The following is a 22124-nucleotide window of genomic DNA, read 5'->3' on the forward strand; positions in this document are numbered from 1 at the left end:
AAACAAGAAGACTGTACGTACTTCTGCATATCATACTTTCACTGGCATTTGACACCAATTTTTGCACTGTAGTTCTTTTTTAAACAGTGTGGATTCAGTGATGTGACTTTTGGTAGCTGATCTCTGAAGTAGCACTAGAAATGAGTTTTCTGAAGAAAAAAAACAGTATGAATGCAAACAAGTTCGTGTCTGGTTTGGGATTTTTCTTTTTGGGAGGGTAGGGTGTGAGGGTGTGTGGTAGTGTTCATTTTTCCTTTTTCCCTGCTGATTGCTTTGAAACTGGATCACCAAGTCTGAGTGGCTCTGTTCCCTACATACAGCAATGCTAATAACACTTTTGCTTATTCACTCAAAGAAATTTCTGCCAGAAGACAGAATAACAAGAATCATAATGATTTCCACTGCTTTAATCCTTGGAGAATTTTAACTGAGCAGTTTAATTAAGGTTAATGAGAAAAGCATGTCTTACCTTGTAACTGTGGCTCAGGCTTAGAAGGGGATTTTTTCTTTGCTGTAGTCTCTTTCTTACCAGCACCAGTTATTACTACTGAAGACTTTCTGTGGAACAGTACTTATTGGCAGAGATGCATCTCCTTGATATTGAAACAAAAGGCAAATCAAACAATTGAAAGAGACATTCTCATAAGACAACCTGTGTGTGCTGAGAGGCAGAGAAAAGATCACATTTTATTGGGTTTTGTCCCCCTGAAATTATATTTTGTAGGTATTTTTCTCTCCTAACGCAGCACTTGGCACATGCTCCTGCTATCAAAAGCTGCTTCTTAAAGTGATGATCCCAAATCAGTACTGACCTAGCTGCTAGAGCAAATTATAGCATAGTATACACCACAAAACAGAGAGCTCTTTAAATACACATTTTTCTAACCAGATAGCTCCTGTGCAATACAGCTGTGTCAACAACCTGGCACAAGCCAATTACTGCTGATGTACTATGTAAGAAATCCTAGGAAACAGGTATCTGAGAGAGGGGTAGTAGTTATACTAACAAAAATGATGCTAGTATCTTGAGATACCTAATGCTCCTTAGAAGGTTTTTTTGCTGGAAGCATAAATGGGAGTTTGTGTCAAGATTTTAATGGATACTGATAACCCTCTGGGGTTTGTTCTGTGCAATCTGGGCTTGTCATGGCTATGGAAATGATGTGTTACTGTTGAAATACTGTATTAATGCTTGATGGGGAAATAAAAGATTATTAGGTGATTCTAGAAGGAAGGGTAAAGGACATTTAAGGAAAAGTATTTCCTTCAAAGAGAAGAGCCTGTAGATTTTTATATTCTTGGAAAGACCAAACATAATGGATCAAAGAAGCAGGAAGTTTGGAAATGCAATACTAAAAACTTGTAATAAACACAAGATGTGTTTTGAGCTGTTTGGTCCTTTTCTCAAGCATTTGAACAAACTGTTGACAATATTTTTATCTCCACATACCTTTACCTCACAATGGTTGCAGTATTTATATGCATGATAACTTTTCCTTTGTTAGATTATCTAATGAGAAACACTTAGACACAACATAAGGGCATAAAAAGTAGTTAATAAAAGACAATTATGAGCAATAAAATACCAGATTCTAACATATTTGAGTTCCATATATAGAAAAAAATTCTGTAGCATATGGAGTTGCTGGGGGGTTTAGCATCCTACATAACAAACTTTTAATGACCTCAGCTAAATACCAGTGTCCAGCTAAGTACTAGCAGGCCAGGTAGTGCAACCCTGCTAGTAAGAGTTCAAGCAATGGCCATCGAGAATACAAAGACAGAAGTACGGGTATGCTGTGGAGAATAGCATGCTGTGTATGACACCAGAAAGAGACAGAGGGACACTCAGTTGCCTGCTCCTTTTACTCACCTACTATTTGGTAGCCAGATACATCTCTTTCTCACAAGCCCATGAAAACAGGTACCTTCCTGTAAAAGACAAGATAAAGTCAGATTCAGTGTATCTAGAGAGCACACTTTTATAAAGATAGTAGCCTTACAAAGTAACTTTATGCTTACACGCTGTGTTTTCTTTCTAGAGCGACATTTTGTTCTCAAAGCATTGACAACCTTCACCTTTATCCAGCACAAGAAAAAACATTTGTGAGATGTGAAGATCGCTTTCAGGGGCAAAACAGAAAATGAGCAAGAACACAAAAATCAACAACTCACCAAGACATATTCAAAATAATACACATCTAGCAAAATGTTAAAAAAACCCCACAGCTACACTGCATCTAAATATCCTGCTAGTTTCAGAGGTGGTGAAGAAAATATACTGAAAATTTAGATTTTGTGATGCAATAGTAAACTGAAATAGTGCTTTGTCCATCTAGAAACCTACTCTCAAAGAGATCAATGAGTGATTTCAAGGCAACTCTCAATTTTAAATTGTTTAAAGTTTTAGAGAAACAGCCGCTCACTAGGAATGAAAGAATTGCTCTTGGAAAGAATCATCTCCATAAGCTTTGGAAAATGATATTTTGTTCAATTTAAGGGGGGAGGGGGAAGCCTCATTTCCCATTAAATACTTTGAAACATTAATAGCTACTATTATCAATTAAAATTTTCTTGCCTTATTTCCTCATCAAGGGGGAATTCATTAATTCATAGAAGGAAATATTCCCAAATAGATAAAATTGTTCACAAAGAGGTTGAGATTTTTACTGTGTAACATTCCAAAACTAAAATGCGTCTCAACATACAACGCTTGAGGTATTGTTCAGAACCATATGACCCTAAAAATACTTTGTTGTTTAACCATTTTAAAGTACTGATTTAAATTACTAGTAATTGAATTATTTTATTGATGCTTATTATACTACACACAGTTCTAGTACAACTAAGTTAACTTTTGCTTTAAAATCATACTTTTGTGAGCAGGTAATGCCTGGAGATTTTTAGATTTTAAATACTGTTTATCAGATTTTTAGCATGATTTGGAACTACATTAATAAATGAAAATTGTAAAACCTTCAGACATCTTCAGTGCATGATCTTATAAATTCAGACATACAGTTCCCTTGTTTCTTATGTCAGAATAGAAACTACATAAGCATTATTTTCTCAGATTATTTTTGTGGTTAGTGCATACTGAAATGTTTGTATGTCAAAGTATTTAATTTGTCACTTTGTAATGCTAGGCACAAGATTCATTAAAAATTATGTTTCTACAGCTCTGTGCTCTGAATGTAATTAGTTTTGAATGTTCTCTAAATGGTAAAATATGTGCGAGAGAGTTCTTGGGCCTGGAGCAAGCATAGTTTCCATTCCAAGATATTGCAGGGAATTCTGAATCAAAATATATCAATGTTCTCAGAATGCAAGTGAGATTTATTCAAAAAGCACAACAAATGAACAAGTTGAGCAGAGTGAGCAATCCTGCAAACGACAAACAGCGATCAAATGATGAATGCATCTTTGCCAACCATTCAGAATACTAGCTTTTAACTTTTGAAAGCTGTTTTCAGTAATTACTATTCCTGAACCAAAAACGCTGACCAAATACGATAGGAACTGAAGATACTTTTCAGATAAGAATGGCTGTCCTTACAGAGGTATACATTTCAGAAGCTAACCTAATATTTAAGATGGCCACTTGGAGTAGATCCTTGATTAGGAGAGATATTTATAGATTTTGATGCAAATTCTATATAAAAGAACCTGTAGGTCTGCACTGAAAGTTTCTGCTTTAAAAGATTTTGCTAAAAAAAGAAATAAATACAAAAAGCATTTCTGCCTTCTTTGTCAAAGTTAAAATGGATTAATTCAAAACTTCAGGTTGGTACCCCAATACTTAGATTTCCTGACACAATTATTTTATTAAAGCTCTGTACAATGTTCTGTGCTTACATATAAACTGTTCACTTAAATACAGTAGCTGAAAGTCCAATCAGGAGTGCACGCAGAAAGAGAACATTTCAGCAACACCATATGCTCTAATCCACTGGAGACACTTAATTGTTGACACCCAGTGACAGCAGTTTTAGGTGCATAAATTTAAAATGGACTGTGTCCTGAAGAACGACACACAAGGAACAAATGATGATGTGGCCATTTTAGTGTTGAAAGCTCAATGTAAAACGAGACTGAAAAGCATGTGCGTGGCTAACTCAAATTAATGCGTCTCCCTAGATGGTTTCTAGAATTCAGTTTTTGCTTTTAGAAAAAGCTAGATCTGCCACTCTTACTTCTCATGTTACAGGTTGGGTTGTTTATAAAAGATGTGTCTATTTACAGAATTGAAATACTGTCACTTGAATTTTATCTACACCATTCATTAAGCTATGAACTCTGTAAGCTTCCAGAACCACATCCTACCCCACTCTTCAACAGGCCTTGTCAGAAGATCCTGAAAGATGACACAGCAAGAGACAAAGCCCAGAAAAAACTGGACTGTGCTCCTCCAGTGCAGAAAAAATGTTAGTGCTTCACTATACCTGAAAAAAAAAGAAAAAAAAAAGAGCACAAAAGTTGGCAAGACAGATTTTAATGAGATTTGTATCATGTAAAACATTCAAAGAGCCTTTCGAGTCATGCTTTTCCTGTAGTTACACATCCTAACACACTTAACATTTTAGACATTAAATTGGCATTTCTTTCACCTTAGTTATCTCTTCTGTGGTGAAAAGGCTGATAAAGGGATCTAAACTTCAGGAGAAGCAAGCTTGCAAGCGCTAGTTCAGGAAAAGCAGGTGACAAAAAAGAGGTATCTACAGGGTGCTGAAACTTAGGGAATGGGATACTGCAGTTTGAGGGCTTCTGAAGATTTTGAGGTGGGAGGGAGGGATGGGTGGGAAGAATTGCTCTCCAGTTCAGCTGACTGGTATATCCTCAAATAAGGCAACTTGAGAACTTCCATAAATCAAATAGGAAAATTAAAAGAACATTCAGTATTTGATCTCTTGCTGATATGAAGATACTTACTCTGATGTCTTCTGCAGAAATATGTCCAAATAAATCCTGTCCGTGTTTTGACAGCCATTACACTGATTTCTGATATAAAAATTAAATGAAGCACAGGTTGTTGCATAGTCAATCTTACAATGCCTGCACATAAAACTGTAGTTACATGTACAATCACAAGTGCCTATAGTGGTGCCTTAATTTGTGCTCATTGGAATTACTCCTGTGTTACTCCAAACAAAAAAGCCATCAGGAACCTGCTCCTGTCAGAGCAAGCAGAGCTTAGAATGACACAATGAATGCTGTTCTTTGCATCACCTCTCTGTAATAAAGGACTTCCATATTCAGAAGTAAAAATTCCTTCTTTCCTTTTTGTGTGCTTTTCCCAAATATTGGAACATCGAAGGCAAGCGGTATCAGTGAAAGAGAGTCACTGAGAGAGTTTCATAGCTTAAGAGGAGTTTGATGCCCTTCTCACACCCACACCATTCTGACTATACATGCTTCTACACCAAAGGTGAATGTATACATTTAATAACTAAAGCATTAAGAAATGCAGCAGGAATAAACACATAGCTACAACTAGTGATTCTTAGGTCAAATATTAGTTAGAAAAATTACAGCTGTTTATGTACCCCTTTATTTCCCCAAGCACATTTGAAGATAGACACAAAACCTGTATTTTAGATGTCTGGGCACTATTTCTACCCTTCTGGTTTGTGTTCCTAGATAGAAATGTAACTGTAACCACCACCAAACCTATTAGGCACCTATGATGCTGATTCGCAGAAGGGCTCTGCTCCAACTGATTTTCTTCTAATACCTTTGACCCTGATGGTGCTATTTAGCTACAAGGGAAAGCACTTTGATATAAAAAAAAACAGCCATGGGAAAAAAAATCAGAAGGTACTGTGAGGAAGGAACTCTGCATGTGCTTTGATTACATCAAAGCAAATGCTGCTCAGTTAGGGAAACAGATGTCTAAGGACGCCATTCTCAACAAACAGCCCTAAGAATGAGCCTAGCTGGCAGGACTTGACTTTGAAAAGCAGCCTTATTCATGGAATCAACTATACAGCACACCCAACAAATACAGACACCCAGCTTACTGGTTTTAAAGCACCTTGCAAAAAGCTAATTCACTTCTAAAAGTGTTATCCATCAGTTGTGCATTCAGAGTATTATGTGTTAACTCCAGTATTGCTCTTCAAACACATCTATTTATTTCAGAAGGTATCATTCAGTAGTAATGCAGCCAGGCCTGAATACCCCACTAGTAACTAATTTCCATTTTGAAAATAAGAACAGAGAAAGCTTTTGTTCCGTGATCATACAAGTAACTGAAAGGTAATTTTAGGGCTTTTCCTTAAAAAGGTTACACAAAACCATTCACTCGTACATGTTAAATTTGGGAGGTGCACTTGGATAGTGTAAAGACTACCCAGTTACTTTTTGGCATGACAGCCCGTTTCCATGAAAAACCAAAACTTAAATAGATATAATCTTTTTGGTTTCAGGGTTCAGAAAGTAAATGGATCTTCAGAAGATGATTTCATCAAGTCTATTTATTAATGCATTTCAAGTTTCAAAAAACCTTACATATCTTTGCACAATACTTTATTTTTTGCATTTTTAGTAAAAATTTCCAAAGTGAACAAAAAAGATACTGTATAAAACACAGTGGACATGAAATTGACAGTAGTATTCCATTTCATTGTCTTGAACTTTCGGTTTTACCACATCTTGACTTGCAGTGGAGAGTTCAGTGCACATTTCTGTTTTCAGAAAACATTTAACTTAGACTGAAACTAAAATACGGCAGCATTTGTCTGCCAAAATCCTACCACAGGATAACATTACAGGCAAAAAATTTACATGTTCCAAAGTCTATCACACTCAAGAAGTTACTAAGAACTCTTGCTGAATAAAAGTCACCATTTTAGAAATGCAAACCCACTTCCAATCTTTGCACAGTCTTAAAACATATGTATTTAAAATGACTTAAAAGCAACTACACACACTTCTAACTAGTTAAGATCATTTAGAATTATTTATATAGTCTATTGGACTTGGGGTTTCATGTACAAAATTTGTCTCTAAACCATGTACAAAAAGCTGTATTTTGAAAAAGTTACCACATACTGTACAAGTTTACAAGGAAGAGATCCCATTATATTCTGTTAACATTTTTGGCCTTGCTGGCTTGCGTCACATTATGAGAATGATTGTGTAAACCTTATACTCTTAAAAAAACAAAACAAAACAAAAACAAACAAAGGAAGCCTGTCCAACCCTTAGTAAATTCTCTCCTAAGCAAAGCCAGGAAAATTATAGCCATTTGCATCTCTAATTAGCTTGGTGCTTTTGGAAAACAAGCAATAAATATATCACAAGCTTAAACACTTTGTAATGCCCCCTTTCATCTCCTGCATAGCAGTAAGCACCTTAAGACACCTTTTGTTTCCTCTTTCAAAAATGCCAATTATTTACATTCGTCATAAAAAACTTTGGAATGGGACATTGTGCTGTTGAACTTCACTACTGGTATAAAACTGTGGAAAAACTGGTATTCCTAACTACAATTTGAATGCTGCCACAGTAGCTGGGCAGTAGTAGCTCTAGTGGTTATCAATCAACAGTATCATGCTGAAGCATTATTCAAATATCTGAGAAATTAAAAAAGACAAATCTACAGCCTTTCTTTCTTTCCACATCCCTCAGAACATGAACTTAATTGTACTGTAAGAACACCTAAACAGCCCAAATAAATCGGTTGCAATTTTTAGAACAAGCTGAATAACAGGTAGGATTTTCTACTGAAGCATGGAAATATTCCATCAAACTATTCATTATTTAACTGAATCAGACAAAATGAGAGTATTTATGCTGAGCTACAAGAAATTAGACACCTCTATAAAACATTTTTGAAACATTCTGGCATTTGCAGAGTTTGCAGAACACCTGGTATACCTCTAAAAGACCATTCAATCTTGTATGCTATGTCTTAGCAGCTGTTTGACAAAGATGAAATGAGCGCTTGAAACAACTTTGATCATGATAAAAAGTTTGATTTGATTCCAAATTGCTGTGTAAAGCATCACAGGATCCTTGACCATTACACACCATAATCCTCTGTTATCCTGAGTATGTCAATTAAGCAGTAATTTCTTCATTAATAGCGGAAAAGTTTTATAATACAAAGAAAACATCCATATTGCAATTCTCTTGTTTACAATTGCACACAAGTACGGGTGTACGTTAGAAATACATGTCTGCATATAACAATGTATATACATTGACAAGTAATGTCTCCAGTGCTGAGGTGGTCTAGCTTCCTAGTCTTGTCTGGCAGTTGAAAAATAGAACTTTTTGTTTTCCAAATTCTTGAGTAAAAGTTTTCCTACAGCCGTATTTGCCTGCAAGTGAAGAAAATGCAGCAATGAAGAGCACAGAAGGGGGAAAGAATCACGATACTCTAGGACTTTGTGCCACTAAATTAAAAATATGCAAGAAAACCACTTTTCTTCTTTCTGAGCTGGAAGATTCTCTCATTAAAAATTAACCATTTCCACTTGTTTTGAGGGCATATCATGCTTTTTTTTTTTTTCCTCTTCTATTTTTGCGAGTTAAGACTGGGGACAATGACTTAATTAGGTTTTCTTTGGAGTGAGTTTTCCCATTGTAGGCACTAGGAAGAACCAAGGCAAAAAGCTGCAGTCAACGTCTCATATGTCCCATCTGATAACTCTCTCGGGGCCTTTGCCGCTGTGGTGGCTGAGTGGTCTGTGGTGGTCTCCTCCTTTTTAAAGTGCCTGTTCCAAAGAAAGATGCACATTATTAAAATGAATTTAAAAGAAACCATTTCTAGAAAAGTTGCCATACAGATTACAATTTCTGAAAGGCTCCAGATTTAGACCTGCAAGGTTTTAAATAATTAACAGAGGATTTACAGAATACATTTTATTATCTCAACAGCAGTTTCTTAAACAGGCCGATTCTTAAAAAAATATAGCATGGAATAGTAAATAAAAGGAACTCTGATGCGGAAAACATCTTCAAAGCTTTCCTTTGATATGCATATTATTTTTATGATTGTCTCAGTGGCATGAATTTTATTTCATTTTGAAACTAACAGGAATTAAGTTTCACACTGGCCTTACTAACAACTGTAGGTTGGGACACTTGAAACTTCCCTTCAGAACAAAATAGTTGAGGATAAAACATTACTCAAATTTAATAACCTTACGTACTCACCTGGAAGTGGTTTATGAGGAGGCAACTTTGGATTACTGCTTGGAGTATGAACACTGCATATCTTAATGAAACCAGCCATCAACATGATCAAGGCAATTCCCATAAGCAACACTGCCCACCAATATGCCTGAAAACATGAAAAAATTATTTGGGGTTGGTGGGCTGGCAGATGTGTAAGAGACAACAGTCACGAAATATGGCTTTCCTTTGCCTTCTAGAAGTCATCAAAAAGCTGTTCCGAAACATCACTTAAAATATGACCACAGCATTTGAAAGAAAAAGAATAATCCAAAATTCTTACACAGAAAAAAAATAATCCAAAATACTTCAGATCCATTCTATTATCAAATGAGTATTTCACTACAACAGAGCTATGTAAGCCTAAATCAATCAAAAGCTTACACAGAATTGACTATGCAGCTCTATAATGGTGTTTCATTGTAGCTCTCCTCCCGGTCTATTATTAGGAAAGGGTCATCTAAAGTGCAATAAAAATAAGAAATGCTCGAGATCAATAAATTTAGTTCCTAAAAAGAAATCAGAGCATTCAAACATGAAGACTTAAAACCAGGAAAACCCAAGTAAATTGAAAAAGTGAACATTAACACTGAAACAGCAAAGTGAACAGAAGTATTAACACAAAATATTTGCTTGTTTGTTACTTGTTTCCCTTCCCTTCAATCTACCAAATATTTGCCACACTCAAGGTGTTTACAGAAAAAACTAGCGAGACAAAGACTGATTATACTTTGAGGAATTCACAGAATGGTTTGGGTTGGAAGAGACCTTAAAGCTCATTCAGTTCCAACCCCCTGCCATTGGCAGGGACACCTTCCAACCTGGCCTTGAACACTGCCAGGGATGGGCAAACTTCAGAGATGGGACATTCAGGATGCTGAAGTACTGTATATCCACAGCAACACTTCCCAACCAGGAAAATTTTACATTAGACTAGCAAGATAAAAAAAAACCCAAACTTACCACAATCCATTCTGCAATATTTTCATACAGCTCTGGATTAAAAATTGCTTTCTTTAATCTAGCTAGAGGGCCATCAGCATCTACTAGCCGGCACCTCATAAAAACATCACAATAGCCTTTAAAATCATTACAAGGAGATCCAGGTTGCAAAGTAATAGTTTTACGACCGAAGTGTCTCTCCCACTGGTTAGAGCCTGTACTTGCACATGTAGCTGGGTCCACTGAAAAGTAAATATAAATTAATCAGTTTAAAACATGTACAAATATTCTGGTGCTCAGTCATTCAAAATGCTTTTGAAAATAATTAAGTTTCTACTAATCTGTAAAACAACAAAATACATTGTTTATCTTCTAGAAAACAATGCAGCATCTATCTGAAACTAACTGTGAACAGAATTGCAGTATGCTCTCATGAATGAATGAGATACAAACACCCCAAGAAGATTGCAGATACCTACTGCTATGTTTAAACATACAATTCAGACAAATCTTACTTTTTCTCATGCAGCAGACATGACACAATTCTCTATCGTCCTTGCCATCTGAACTAGCACATGTACATTCCTCCAAGCCATGCTTCTCACAGATAGAGCCAGCACATTGCTGTTAGAGACAAAAGCAAGAGAATATAAAAGTCAATTCCACTTCGAAGTGCACTGACATTAAGAAAGATATTAATTTTTAATAGCTGAAAGTATAATCATAGGTCTAAAGGTGCTTATCAGTAATAATAATAGCTTCAATTTCTTCTGAAGTTTATAAACATGAAACCCTACAGTCAATCAACTGCAGTGTTTAGGCCTGTTTGGCCAATTTTTTTTCGCACTGTACTCTCTTTTTAGGGCCTCAAAGTACCCTGCAAAACTCTCCCAGCACTGCAATTCACACTGAGACGTGATTCATCAAAACTCTGCTCAGGAAAATCAAACAAAAGCATGTCTTCAAAACACCTTATCTCAGAAAATAATGAAATTAATGACAGGAAAGATTCTGTGTTTAATCCCACTGTGGGATAACCCTTCAGCTACAAAAACTAGAAAAAAACCCTCCAGGGTGTTTATATTCTTGTTTCAAAATCAAGGAACTATATGGACAATTCCTCAGCCTTTCAAATGACTCTAAATTAGCTGATTATTACAAGCAGTACCATTTGATTAAAAACCTGGACTGCAGAAAACAGAATGACAGCAATGCAAGTTACGGCTCTAAGAGGGAGACTTTTGCTTGTTTCTGCTTCCAGGTAAACATAGATCAATTTATAAAACGCTTCTCATCAATATTTTATGGCAACTGCCATGGACTCTTTAACCCAGGAAACTAATGGCAGTTCAGAGTAATTCTATATGCTTGCACATCTGTATTCCATACACATGGGTGGAGGAACTGCGTATTTTCATTAAACCAAATTCAACATGTTTTCATAGTATATTTCATTTTCTAAGGCAACAAAATTACAAAGAAGAAAAATTACAAAGAAAATTACTGAAGAAAAATGAAAAGATGGAACTAGAAAATAAACCACTTTCATACTCCAATTTGTACAAACACTTTAAGAGGAACTTTCTCAGAGAGTAAATCTAGCTTGATATTTGTTACCTGTTCTTAGTACTTGGTGTGTGCCTCTTTGACTAAAACTAATAAATCAAACATTTTTAATAAAAAAGGGGATTAATCTTAAACACTTCTCCAGTAAGCACTGAAACCATATCACTTCATAATACAGCGCCTTGCAATATAAATGGATGATAAAAAGCCCATACCCCATTTATGCAAACTTGTGTGTTCCTGTTGCAATCTGTGAAGTTTGGTTTAGGATCAGATGCTGGACAGAGAGCACTGACACCATTACACATTCCTTCCTTTGCGCAGTCAGAATCATTTCGACACTTATCAGTCCTCAGTTTGAAATTACACTGTGCAGTACAGCAGGGGCCTTGGCTAGGACTAGAAATAAATAGAAAACACTGGATGTAAAGAAAAAACCATGAACTATTCCAGAAGAACTCTTGATCCTGACACATACACAAATTCAGCATTTTTCTGATTTGTACTAAGTAAAATGTGAAATTATTTTTTTCCACCCCTTAAGGTAACAAAAGGTTACTGCTCCATTAGCCATTGTAGCAACCATTTAAACTATTTACATTATGTTAGAAAGACAGCACAAGGACATTTTAAATTAAATAGATAGAAAATAACAGCATTTCAGAGTTTGTTTATATAAAACATTAAATTAGCAAGCTGGCAAAATTAATTCAGGAACAACTGATGAGTTTGATGGTATCAGTTTCAGTGTGATAAGGATTTATCTGTCACCAATTAACATCCATAATATTTATTTTTCTACTTTTTGCAGGCACACCACTTATTATTTAAATAAACAAGGAAAGGGAAGGAGACAGGTCAGGTCTTCTATCAGAAATCACAGTCAGCCTATAAACAAATTCTGGGGAAAGAAACATTTGTTAAAGAAGCCATATAGTATAGTTTCACTGGTTCCTCAAGAACACTTGGCTTCCTTTCCATCACAGACATCAAAAACATTTGAGCCCCTTATGCGATGTACATGAGTGTAACACACCAGTATATCTGGTGAAACCACAGGAAACAATCATTTCTCTTTCTGATGCTGTGTTTGAGTACACATATGCCATTAAAAGCAGAAGAGTGAAGGTTGTAAAATACGTAACTACTTCATTAAAGCTCAGCCTTCCAAGCCATCATCTCAAATTATACTGCATCTTCACGCTATTCACAGGGTGCTCATTGGCAGCAGACATTAGAAGATAGCACAAACCTTCTGCAGGTGAGCACATCTCTATTTTAAAACTATTGCACGCTAAGAAAAACAAGCATGTCACACATGTAAAGACTAAAAGACATGTAAAGCAGCTGGACAGATACCATAGCTATCCTAAAATGTATTTTAACATGTTATTTATTGGACCTATGCTTACACTTGGATTTGCTTTACAGATCTTTGGAAACCTCTTTGTATAGAAAAATTTTCAGTATTAACAGAACTGGGAAAATGAGAATCCTACACCAAAAATGATACATTCATTCATATGTAAGACTGCTGCAGCAGGACATAAAAGCTAGATTACAATCAGCTGAACATGAGAGCAAAGAAAGGAGGTGGTGGTGGCACCTGGTGTACTCACAAGGGAAAAATTCATCACAGGTGCTATACAAAATCTCAGAAACCAATTATAAGACTAAAAAAAGGGCCTTTATTTTGGCAGAAATAATACAAATTTGCAAGGGGGAGGGAGGAGAAGACATGCAAAATCATTATAACTGTGAATTCACAGGATATGGTCCTTCTACTGTGGGTATACTGTCAAATAGCAGTACATGCTACTTGGTCACTTCCAGGGTGACAAAGACCATTTTAGGGCAGGAAAGACTAATTAGAACAGAATTGTGTATGTTTTATCAAAAAGTTGAGCTGGTTTACACCTAAAAATAGAATTTTCTCTTCATCACACTTCACATGTAGGAAAAAAATCCCCTTTTTCAGATGAAGTAAGCATTTCAAATACATCTTAAGTCACGGAACTGAAAGACGGAAGTTGATTTACTTCACTGTTAGTCTTACGATCTTTAAAAGTTCCTCTTCTAAATCACTGTGTACACAAGACTGCCAAGATAAAGGTGACTTAAAAACACAAGATTGATTTCATTTATAAAACAAGGCTTTTTAAAAAAGAAAAATCAACCAACTGTATCTTTCAGTCATCTTCCAGTTAGGCAATGCTGTAGAAGCGGCATTAGGATAGGATCCAATTTCATATCTTCCATTATCATTTGGGCAATTAATGCTTTCCTATACATATTGTAAAAACAGCATTCTGGGCACATCTTTCTGAGTCATCCAGCTTTTGCAAGAGGCATGACACACTTCCAATAAAGGTAACAGAAACTCAACACACATTTGTGTGCACTCAGTCCTGTGATATGTTACACTGATCCAATTCAGTGCTGTATTACCTTTCAAAAAGCTACAGAACAGTCATCTAACAGACAGCAAGCTACAATAAGCACCAAGAACGGCACAGCGTAATTGTGCTTACAAACTTCTCACTGTATAAGGCATTTTAAACACTATAAATACTTCAAGAATAATACAAGTACACAGATTCAATACCTAAAATACCAATTACAGCTACCAATAAATTCCCCAAATTAAATTGCACTGTAACAGACATGCACAATACCTGCAGTATTTGCCTGGTTTTAACTTGCATTTTTTATCCTCTGGTTGGTTTGCATCGTAACAGCATTCATCTTTACACTGGTCGCTGTATCCACAATCACACTGTTCCCCTTGTTCAACCAGTCCATTCCCACAGATGGGTTGACCAGACTCTGAAAAATGCCAGTATATTTATGTACAAAGCAGTACAAAGAATATGCAAATAGACTTACAAATGTTTACATTGACTCACAACAGCATCCAGCTAATCATGACTGAGAATGCCTGGTCAAGATGGACTTTGGACTAGGGCTCAAGTCAACCTGCATTATTTGACACCCAGCTTAGTCATTCCTACAATTCAGAGAATTTTAAGTCTCTGAGTAACAGGTTTCTCCTGCTACCAGTGGGAGTTTCTTGTGTAGATAGGAAATGAACAGTGATAAGGTTTTCTCCTAAGCCTCCAACAGAGCAGCGTCCTTTTTTCAACTCCACTTCCTTTAACAGAGTCTGAAGTCTTTTGGGAAAAAGCTGATGGCACTGGGAGTAGAAATACAACTTCTACTCCAAAACCTAAACCTATTTGCTGCACAATCTCATGAAATTTGTGAGAGCTCATACACGACAGACTCCAGAAAGAAAATTCCTGCAAAACCCTTATTTTCTTTTTTAATATTTAAATATTACTCCTGTATTTTAATTTGTGCTCCTTACAATTTGTCCTTTCACTGGGCATGACTGAGAACAGTCTGGTCCTGCTTTCCTTATTCTCTCCCACCAGGCATTTACAAAGACAGGAGCCCACCCTCACCCCCCAGCCTTCTCTTCTCCCCACTAAACACTGTCAGCTCTCTCAGACTCTCCTCGTATGTCAGATGCTCCAATCCCTTAATAATCTTTTGCTGGACGCATTCCAGTATGCCCATGTCTTTCCTGAACTAGGGAGCCCAGAATGCAACACAGTACTCCAGATCGCAAATTCAATTCTTAATTTACAGAGTCTTTCAATAAACTAAATTAAAAAAGGAAGTTGGAGCAAGTCCAGAGGAGGCCACGAGGATATCAGGGGGCTGGAGCAATTCCTGTACAAACACAGGCTGAGAAAGATGTGGCTCTTCAGCCTGGGGAAGAGAAGGCTGCGTGGAGACCTCAGAACAGCCTTCCAGTATCTGAAGCTGGTTTCCAAGGATGCCAGAGAGGGACTAATCATCAGGGACGGTACTGATTGTATGAAATTTCTGATTAAGCATTATAGTCATAGCTTAGCCCTTCTGCTTTCAGGATAACTAAATACATACCAACAAAGCAGTTATTTCTCTTTTTCTCAAGAACTTGGCTGATATTTCGAATGCTACAGATAGAGAACTTGTTGTTGTTAAGTTTGTCCCCAGATGTAGCTCTTGCATACATGATGTAATTGCCGTTTTCTTTCTGTCCCAAGTTCTTGGACTCTCCTGGAGTGCACTCCATTCCAGAGTCATGCTGCAAGACAAATATTTTAGAACTATTTCTATCAAGACAGGCTCTTGTATTTCTTGCTATGATTTTATAGATGTGTGAAAGTAATCTGATTTGGTAATATTAACACAGAATAGAAGGTTCATAAACCACCATAATCTTATACTCTAAGGTTTCTTGGAATACAAGAACTATGCAAAAAAACATTGTGCTTTCACATATTTCCCTGAATCAAATACAACTTGGAATAAAATTAGAAGAACCGTTTTCCAGGCTGATCCAAAAGACATTAAATTCAGTTAAATGGGACTGGTTTTCAGTTTCATGTGTTCATATTTTTAGTTATTCTTGGGAGGCTTGTTCCCACTCACAGAAGTGGTATTAGGGATTTTCTCAAGGCATATGAAGAAAGCATTCACATGTGAACATCTGTTTTGGAAAAACTCATCATTCCTGTCATATCTTGATTTCATTTTATTCCAACAGTAGAAAATCTAGATACCCAAGTTTAAAAATTAAAATTCCAAACCAGAAAACTCTGTTCCCATCTCCAGCAAAACCAAAAGCCTCATGAGTTCAGCTTGACACAAAGAAATCATGCCCCTAAATGACTGGGAGACAACTGCTCAAAAATATTGTTCTTGGTATCTTAATCCTCGCCACAATTTTCAGAGATAAACTTGTAAGTATAAATAATTGAACATATAAGAGGCAGTTCCATCTTCACTTCTTGAATGAAGTGTCCTATTAACCAATTTTGTATTGATTCTCTCTTTTCTCTAGGATAAACTAAAATGCATTTAAGTGTTTATGTGTGTGACTGTAGTCTTTCATCAAAAACAGGGAAGTTTTTAGCAAACACTGTAGTCCCTTAATGAGAGATCTGAGCTAGTAGAAATAATTCACAAAAACCACTGTTGGCACCAGTGTTGTCAAATACTCATAAAAGGGGGTTAGTTTGGCAATGTGTTTTGTTTGTATACAGTGTGCATGCAATATGCACATGCAGTCTTGATCATATTCTCCTTGTTTTATAAGGAAGTAACTACTCCATTCGCAAATCATGCACTTAAAAATGGCTGAAGATCAGTTAACAGATCAATAGCAATACTCACAGGTGAACCAAAGTTATGCCCAACCTCATGAGCAAATGTAATGTGAGAAACCTTGGGAGGAACATGAGAGCCATAGTTCTGAACAGTGATGATTCCAGTGTTCAAAGACTTCTTCTTACCATCAGAGTACAGTTTGCTCTTTTCACATATTCCACCAGAGCTCCCTGCATTTAGACGGAAGTTAGTCATTTAAGAAAAGTATCACTGTGTTACTTTGCTAGTGACATTTAGAACAAGAAACAGCTTGCCTCCTCAGTAGATGTTTATGGACCAAGAGTTCTGTGTAATTAATACTAACCCAATTTACAGAGTAGATTGGATTTATCCACACTAATGCTCTCAGCAGTGAATGGCTACATAAACACAGTTACCTGTTTTGGAATAACTATTAAGTAAGAGCTATTTGGGTGTTTCACTGCAGAGACAAGCCCCGATTTCATCATGCCTGTAGAACAAGACTAGCAGGGTGCAATGCCCAATACAGGTAGCCTCAATCTACATCCTGATTTCACTAAGTAAAAAAAACCCTCACAGTAAAATCACAGGAGATCTTTTCTCACAGCAACAGCATTTCTACAGAATGTCATTTGTCACTCATGCCTTTCAAATAAAAAGCCATCCACAATACCACCTTTGTCTAATGGAAGAAATATGTTTTTCTTTATTCTTCATGTTCTGTTCATAGAAAGACACCCAGACTAATTCAAGTGACACACGATATGCTGTTTATATTAAAAAAAAATAATGTAGAAAACAAACCATAACCAAAATTGTGAAAATTTGGTTATCACATTTTTGTCCCTTTGCTGTCAATTTAAATGAGTTTTTACTTGTCTTCTTTGTACCTACCTACAATACTTTCTCATAGCTCTGAAGGTTTGGATATAATTACCTGAAGGGGCTCCAACCCAAGCCAGACCAAGGACTCCATCATCAAAATCACGGTCTGTAAACACATAGGCCAAGCAATAATCATCATGATTCTGTTCCGAGTTCAGTTCCAGAAACTTTTCCACACCAATGTTAGGAAATCTGAAGGGATTGGAAGAGTCCTTCTCATCTACAGTTGTGTTAATCTAGAAGTAAATTAAAACCAGCTATAAGACATGATTCATTTTCACTTGACTCATAAATACCAGCTAAGAGGCTTACAATCATCAATACCTTGTTATGTTAAATAAAGATGTTGCTAAAGACTCACAGGCCTTAACTTCCTACCCGGTATTTGGAAAAACAAGTTCTACAATAGTGAGAGCACTTGTGTAGTAAATCCACACCCTATTTCTTTCTTCCTTTCCATCAGTACCCAGTTTATGTTTATGCTTTTAAATCATCACTTTTAGAAGGAACTTTCCACCTATATAGGCATTATCTATTTTAGTACCTTGCATGAAGAGTAATAGTTATTTCACACAGTCAACACCGCTGAAATATAACAAGTTGATTCCTATAAAAACTGACTACAGGTTCATAACAATTACCAGATTTTTGACAATAAATACTAAAACCAGACCAAATAAATGGGTTAGGGAGCTATTTACTACAGAGACACCTGTTTTACAAAATTACTAACAATAAATGGTTACAAGTGAACAGGACTTCTGAACAATACAGGCTCCAAGCAGTATCAATGAAGCTACAAGTATTTCCAAAACAACTTACTCTTATTCGTTTCACCATGAAGCTGATGTTACGAATTCCTGAGAAATCTGTTGACTGATAAATTGTGTCAATCGCTTTAACATGGCTGGATATCTGTCAAAAACAAAAGCATCTACAGTTCAAAAATCTATGCCCTACGCTATAGGTAATCTTCAGAAGCAGCAACCACAAAGCCTATACTTTACATATAAGATGTTGTGCCATATGAACTCTATCAGGACTTTTTAATCAAATGCTGATGGAAATAAATTACTACATAACCTATTATCTGCATTATCACCATGCCAGGTAACAAAGCATTTTGCTTTTTTTTTTCCTTTTATTTTTTACCATGTAATTCTACCCTTTGTGATATTCACTCGATTCATTGCTACGATAAGACAGCATGGTAGTTAAAATTCTATTCAAAGCATTGCATTTCTTTTTTCTCAAAAAAGCAACTTGTTACAGAATGATTGTTTTATTCCTGGTAGAACACAAATGTGAAAAAAATTATCATTTAGCATTTTCATGGTGCTGGAAAAGGTAACTCATTGAAAACCTGACTCTGAAGGTGACTTCAGAGCTTTGGAAAATGCTACTCAAATTGACTGAACAGTGGGCTGAATAAATAGTAGGAGTCTGATTTTCAAGTGGCACTGAAGCTTCAGACTTCAGGAGATGTACATTAACCTGCTAATAACAGTTTTAGAAAATAAGCAAAAAAACCAAACCCTTTTTCTAGTTAATAATATACTGACAAAAGAGAAGCATCTGCCTTTAGTGACCACTGCATAGTGATCACTTTTATGACCTTCCACTGCATCAGCCACTATAGGAACACATCACAGTGTCATTAGCTCACAGTGTTTTGAATTGAATTTCCAAAAGGAAGGCTATGCAAGTGGTAACACAGATGCTCGGCAGGCTGTCAAACAGAACAGAATTCTTCAGGAAGTATCATTTTTTTGAGTAAGAACTGAGAAAAGTCACACTGCAAGTCTCACTCAGAGGTGCCAAACAAAACACAGCTGCCGTTATTAAAAGGAAATACAAGTGCCCGGGACTTTTGTCACAGACACACAGCATCTTTTTAGTGACAAAAAAAAGCTATAATGTCAGGATCACTAACAAATGAAACAAGACATTCCAAAGTAAATAAGCAATATATGCAATTTAAATTATATTTACCAGAAATACACAAATCTAGTAAAAGCAAGTAATTTAAAATTAAGAGATTGGAAATACCTGTGCAATTACGGCTTCCCTTGTTCCATAATGTTTGTAGAACAAATGATCAGTCTGAATATACAGCTGACATGTATTTTTTTCAGCCTGAGTGGCACGTTTTTTTCTTAAAAGCTGTGGACCATCGTTCTTAGGCTCTTCAAAAGGCTTCTACATATACACAGGAAATAGATCTATTTAATTTCATAGACCTACATGCTGCACTAGATTACCTAAGAACAGCAATGGATTTTTCCTCAGACTCCACTAATCCAAACAGATTTTAATTCTTTAAGCCACAAATTTCACGAATCTTAAGTAGGTTATAGCCAGTTTTCAAGTACAACATTTAGTGTGTCAGTCAAACCCTTCTGTGCATGTCATTTTGTAATATAAAAGGCAGTCAATGTGAAATAGATTTTTTCATGCATATGATCATTGGAGTTTTCCTTTTTCATAATCCTCTTCCACGATGAGCCCTTTGCATATCAGAAAAAACACACTGCTGTGGGACTTAAATGCACCCTCCCTAACACAAGTTATTTCACATTGTAGTTACCTTAGTTGGCTACTTCAACAAACACAAACATTTAAGCACTTCAACAAGAAACAAATGGTAAATGAAGTAATGTGAATTTAAAATAATGCTGGTGACATCAGTATCTGCTAACACATTTGCCTCAAGGTATTCATAGGTTGATGGCCCACCCCCGCCACGAAGTTTTAAAAGTAAATTTTTGGGAAAGCACGTTATTGTTACCAACACAGAGTTGTCTAATACTGTTGATAATTCAGGAGTCACAATATAAAACTTTAAGTTGTTGATGCTATTTAACAAGACATACTGCTAGTTTAGTTGCCATATACTTAAGTGACACCACAAAATGATGCCAAAACTTGGAACAGTTTGGAACATAGCAAGAGAAACTCAACTTATTGTGTTATTACTATACTGTAAAGGGGGAATCTAGTTTTATGGTAAGTAGTGCAAACCTGAAGGCAAAAAAACTGCCAGACTCAACCACAGACCACCTACCTCTTATTACTGGCAATCTGTAGCATGTGGTAACCCCTTCAATATTTTAATATTGCTACTAAAGCCCTCCCACTCATATCACTTCATTTACCACTGAAAACACTCAGATATTACAAGTGTGCTACAATAACATAACTTGAAAACCTGAAAGTTATTACTCTGTAAGGACCAATATATTACTTAGAGATCAAAGGATCTTGAAACTCCTTCTCAACTGCAATAAAGTAGATTCCTCATCTCAAGATGGATTTCTACATCCATCTAAAGTTCCAATTGTTGAAAAATTTGAGATGATGTAGGATTCATTAAGACTATGAGCTAGTACATCTATGCTATAGAAGTAATAAGAAAAGGAATTTGGAAAAATACGTTAATAAGAAACCTCTAGCAATAATTGAAGTACCTCACAATGCTGGGGGATGATGACCAACCAAAAGTAGAAGAGACAACATACAAGAAAGTTATTACGCTAATTTCTGATCAACATAATCCATTAGTCTATGTTGTACCTCTGTTATTGGTTCTTCTACACCAGTCATCTGGTACTTCTGCATTCTTTCAAATACTGAATGATCTGCACAGCCTCCTTGTGGTCCATATTTATGTGGATATTCTAAAAAGAGGAAGGCCAGGTTGAATTTTCAAATTCCAAGTACAAGCAAAACATGGCTGTATCACTCCAGCTCACTCAGTACATACCCAATATTGCTCATGTGGTTTGAGGGAAACATTCTAATATTCAAGCTTTATGCTGCTGTTTTTCATTAAACATTTCTACCAAGATACATTCTTAGCTTTACAAACGGAACTATTGCTTCTTAACATTGTTTTCTTATAGACAGCAAGAGAAAATACGAGCAGCAACATCTAGCATAAAAGCTATTATTTATACAGCTGTACCAATGAACTTGAGCTAACAGCAGCCTTAAAAAAGTGAACTCACAATAGAAAATTATTACAGATCAAGTATATTACAGACTGCTCAGATAAGAGAAAGGTTCTCTTTATTCTACATGGCAAGGAAAACTAAGAAACCTTGCTAACGTTCCTAGAGGATACTATTGCTTCACTCATCTTCCATAGAATTTTTGAAAATATTTTATATTATGCGACTTAACAACCAATCCACAAGAACAGAAACTCTGATGATCCTTGGTCTCAAACTCAATTCTACAATTCTAGAATCACAAGTTTGCTCACAATGTGACTGACAAGATAAAATGGACAATTTCCATTCTGGAAAGGAAACAGTACAATTAAGGATAAGAGGTCAGTGTGTATATGCATATATTCGTGTGTATGCATG

At 36.1% G+C, this 22124-nt stretch overlaps 2 protein-coding genes across 3 annotated transcripts in view; one reads left to right on the forward strand and one right to left on the reverse strand.

The window, feature by feature from the left end:
* The window catches only part of LIPC (lipase C, hepatic type), a 241920-nt gene that overhangs the window by 51823 nt on the left and 167973 nt on the right, over window positions 1-22124 (forward strand). Inside the window, exon 9 of one of the 2 annotated variants that reach the window (XR_009724598.1) lies at window positions 2043-2214. Coding sequence is in view for 1 of the 2 variants with exons in the window: in XM_061347526.1 (XP_061203510.1) it covers window positions 2043-2148 (106 nt within the window). In the remaining variant the exon portion in view is untranslated. Of the gene's footprint in view, window positions 1-2042; window positions 2503-22124 lie in introns of those variants that run through there. The other variant, XM_061347526.1, reaches the window with a different exon arrangement.
* ADAM10 (ADAM metallopeptidase domain 10) overlaps window positions 6456-22124 on the reverse strand; it is a 43181-nt gene continuing 27512 nt past the window's right edge. The window contains exons 5-16 of the mRNA XM_061347525.1: window positions 21328-21431; window positions 19804-19953; window positions 18577-18669; window positions 17807-17990; window positions 16915-17078; window positions 15640-15823; window positions 14364-14514; window positions 11904-12087; window positions 10638-10746; window positions 10144-10364; window positions 9163-9289; window positions 6456-8720 (exon numbers count right to left, since the gene is read on the reverse strand). Coding sequence (XP_061203509.1) covers window positions 8626-8720; window positions 9163-9289; window positions 10144-10364; window positions 10638-10746; window positions 11904-12087; window positions 14364-14514; window positions 15640-15823; window positions 16915-17078; window positions 17807-17990; window positions 18577-18669; window positions 19804-19953; window positions 21328-21431 — 1766 coding nt within the window. The 3' untranslated portion in view covers window positions 6456-8625. The remainder of the gene's footprint in view (window positions 8721-9162; window positions 9290-10143; window positions 10365-10637; window positions 10747-11903; window positions 12088-14363; window positions 14515-15639; window positions 15824-16914; window positions 17079-17806; window positions 17991-18576; window positions 18670-19803; window positions 19954-21327; window positions 21432-22124) is intronic.

Source organism: Neopsephotus bourkii, unplaced genomic scaffold (genome assembly GCF_033783945.1).
Source record: "Neopsephotus bourkii isolate Nb327-2 ecotype Australia unplaced genomic scaffold, CSIRO-AGI_Nbou_v1 NB_318, whole genome shotgun sequence".
Lineage (NCBI taxonomy): Eukaryota > Metazoa > Chordata > Aves > Psittaciformes > Psittacidae > Neopsephotus > Neopsephotus bourkii.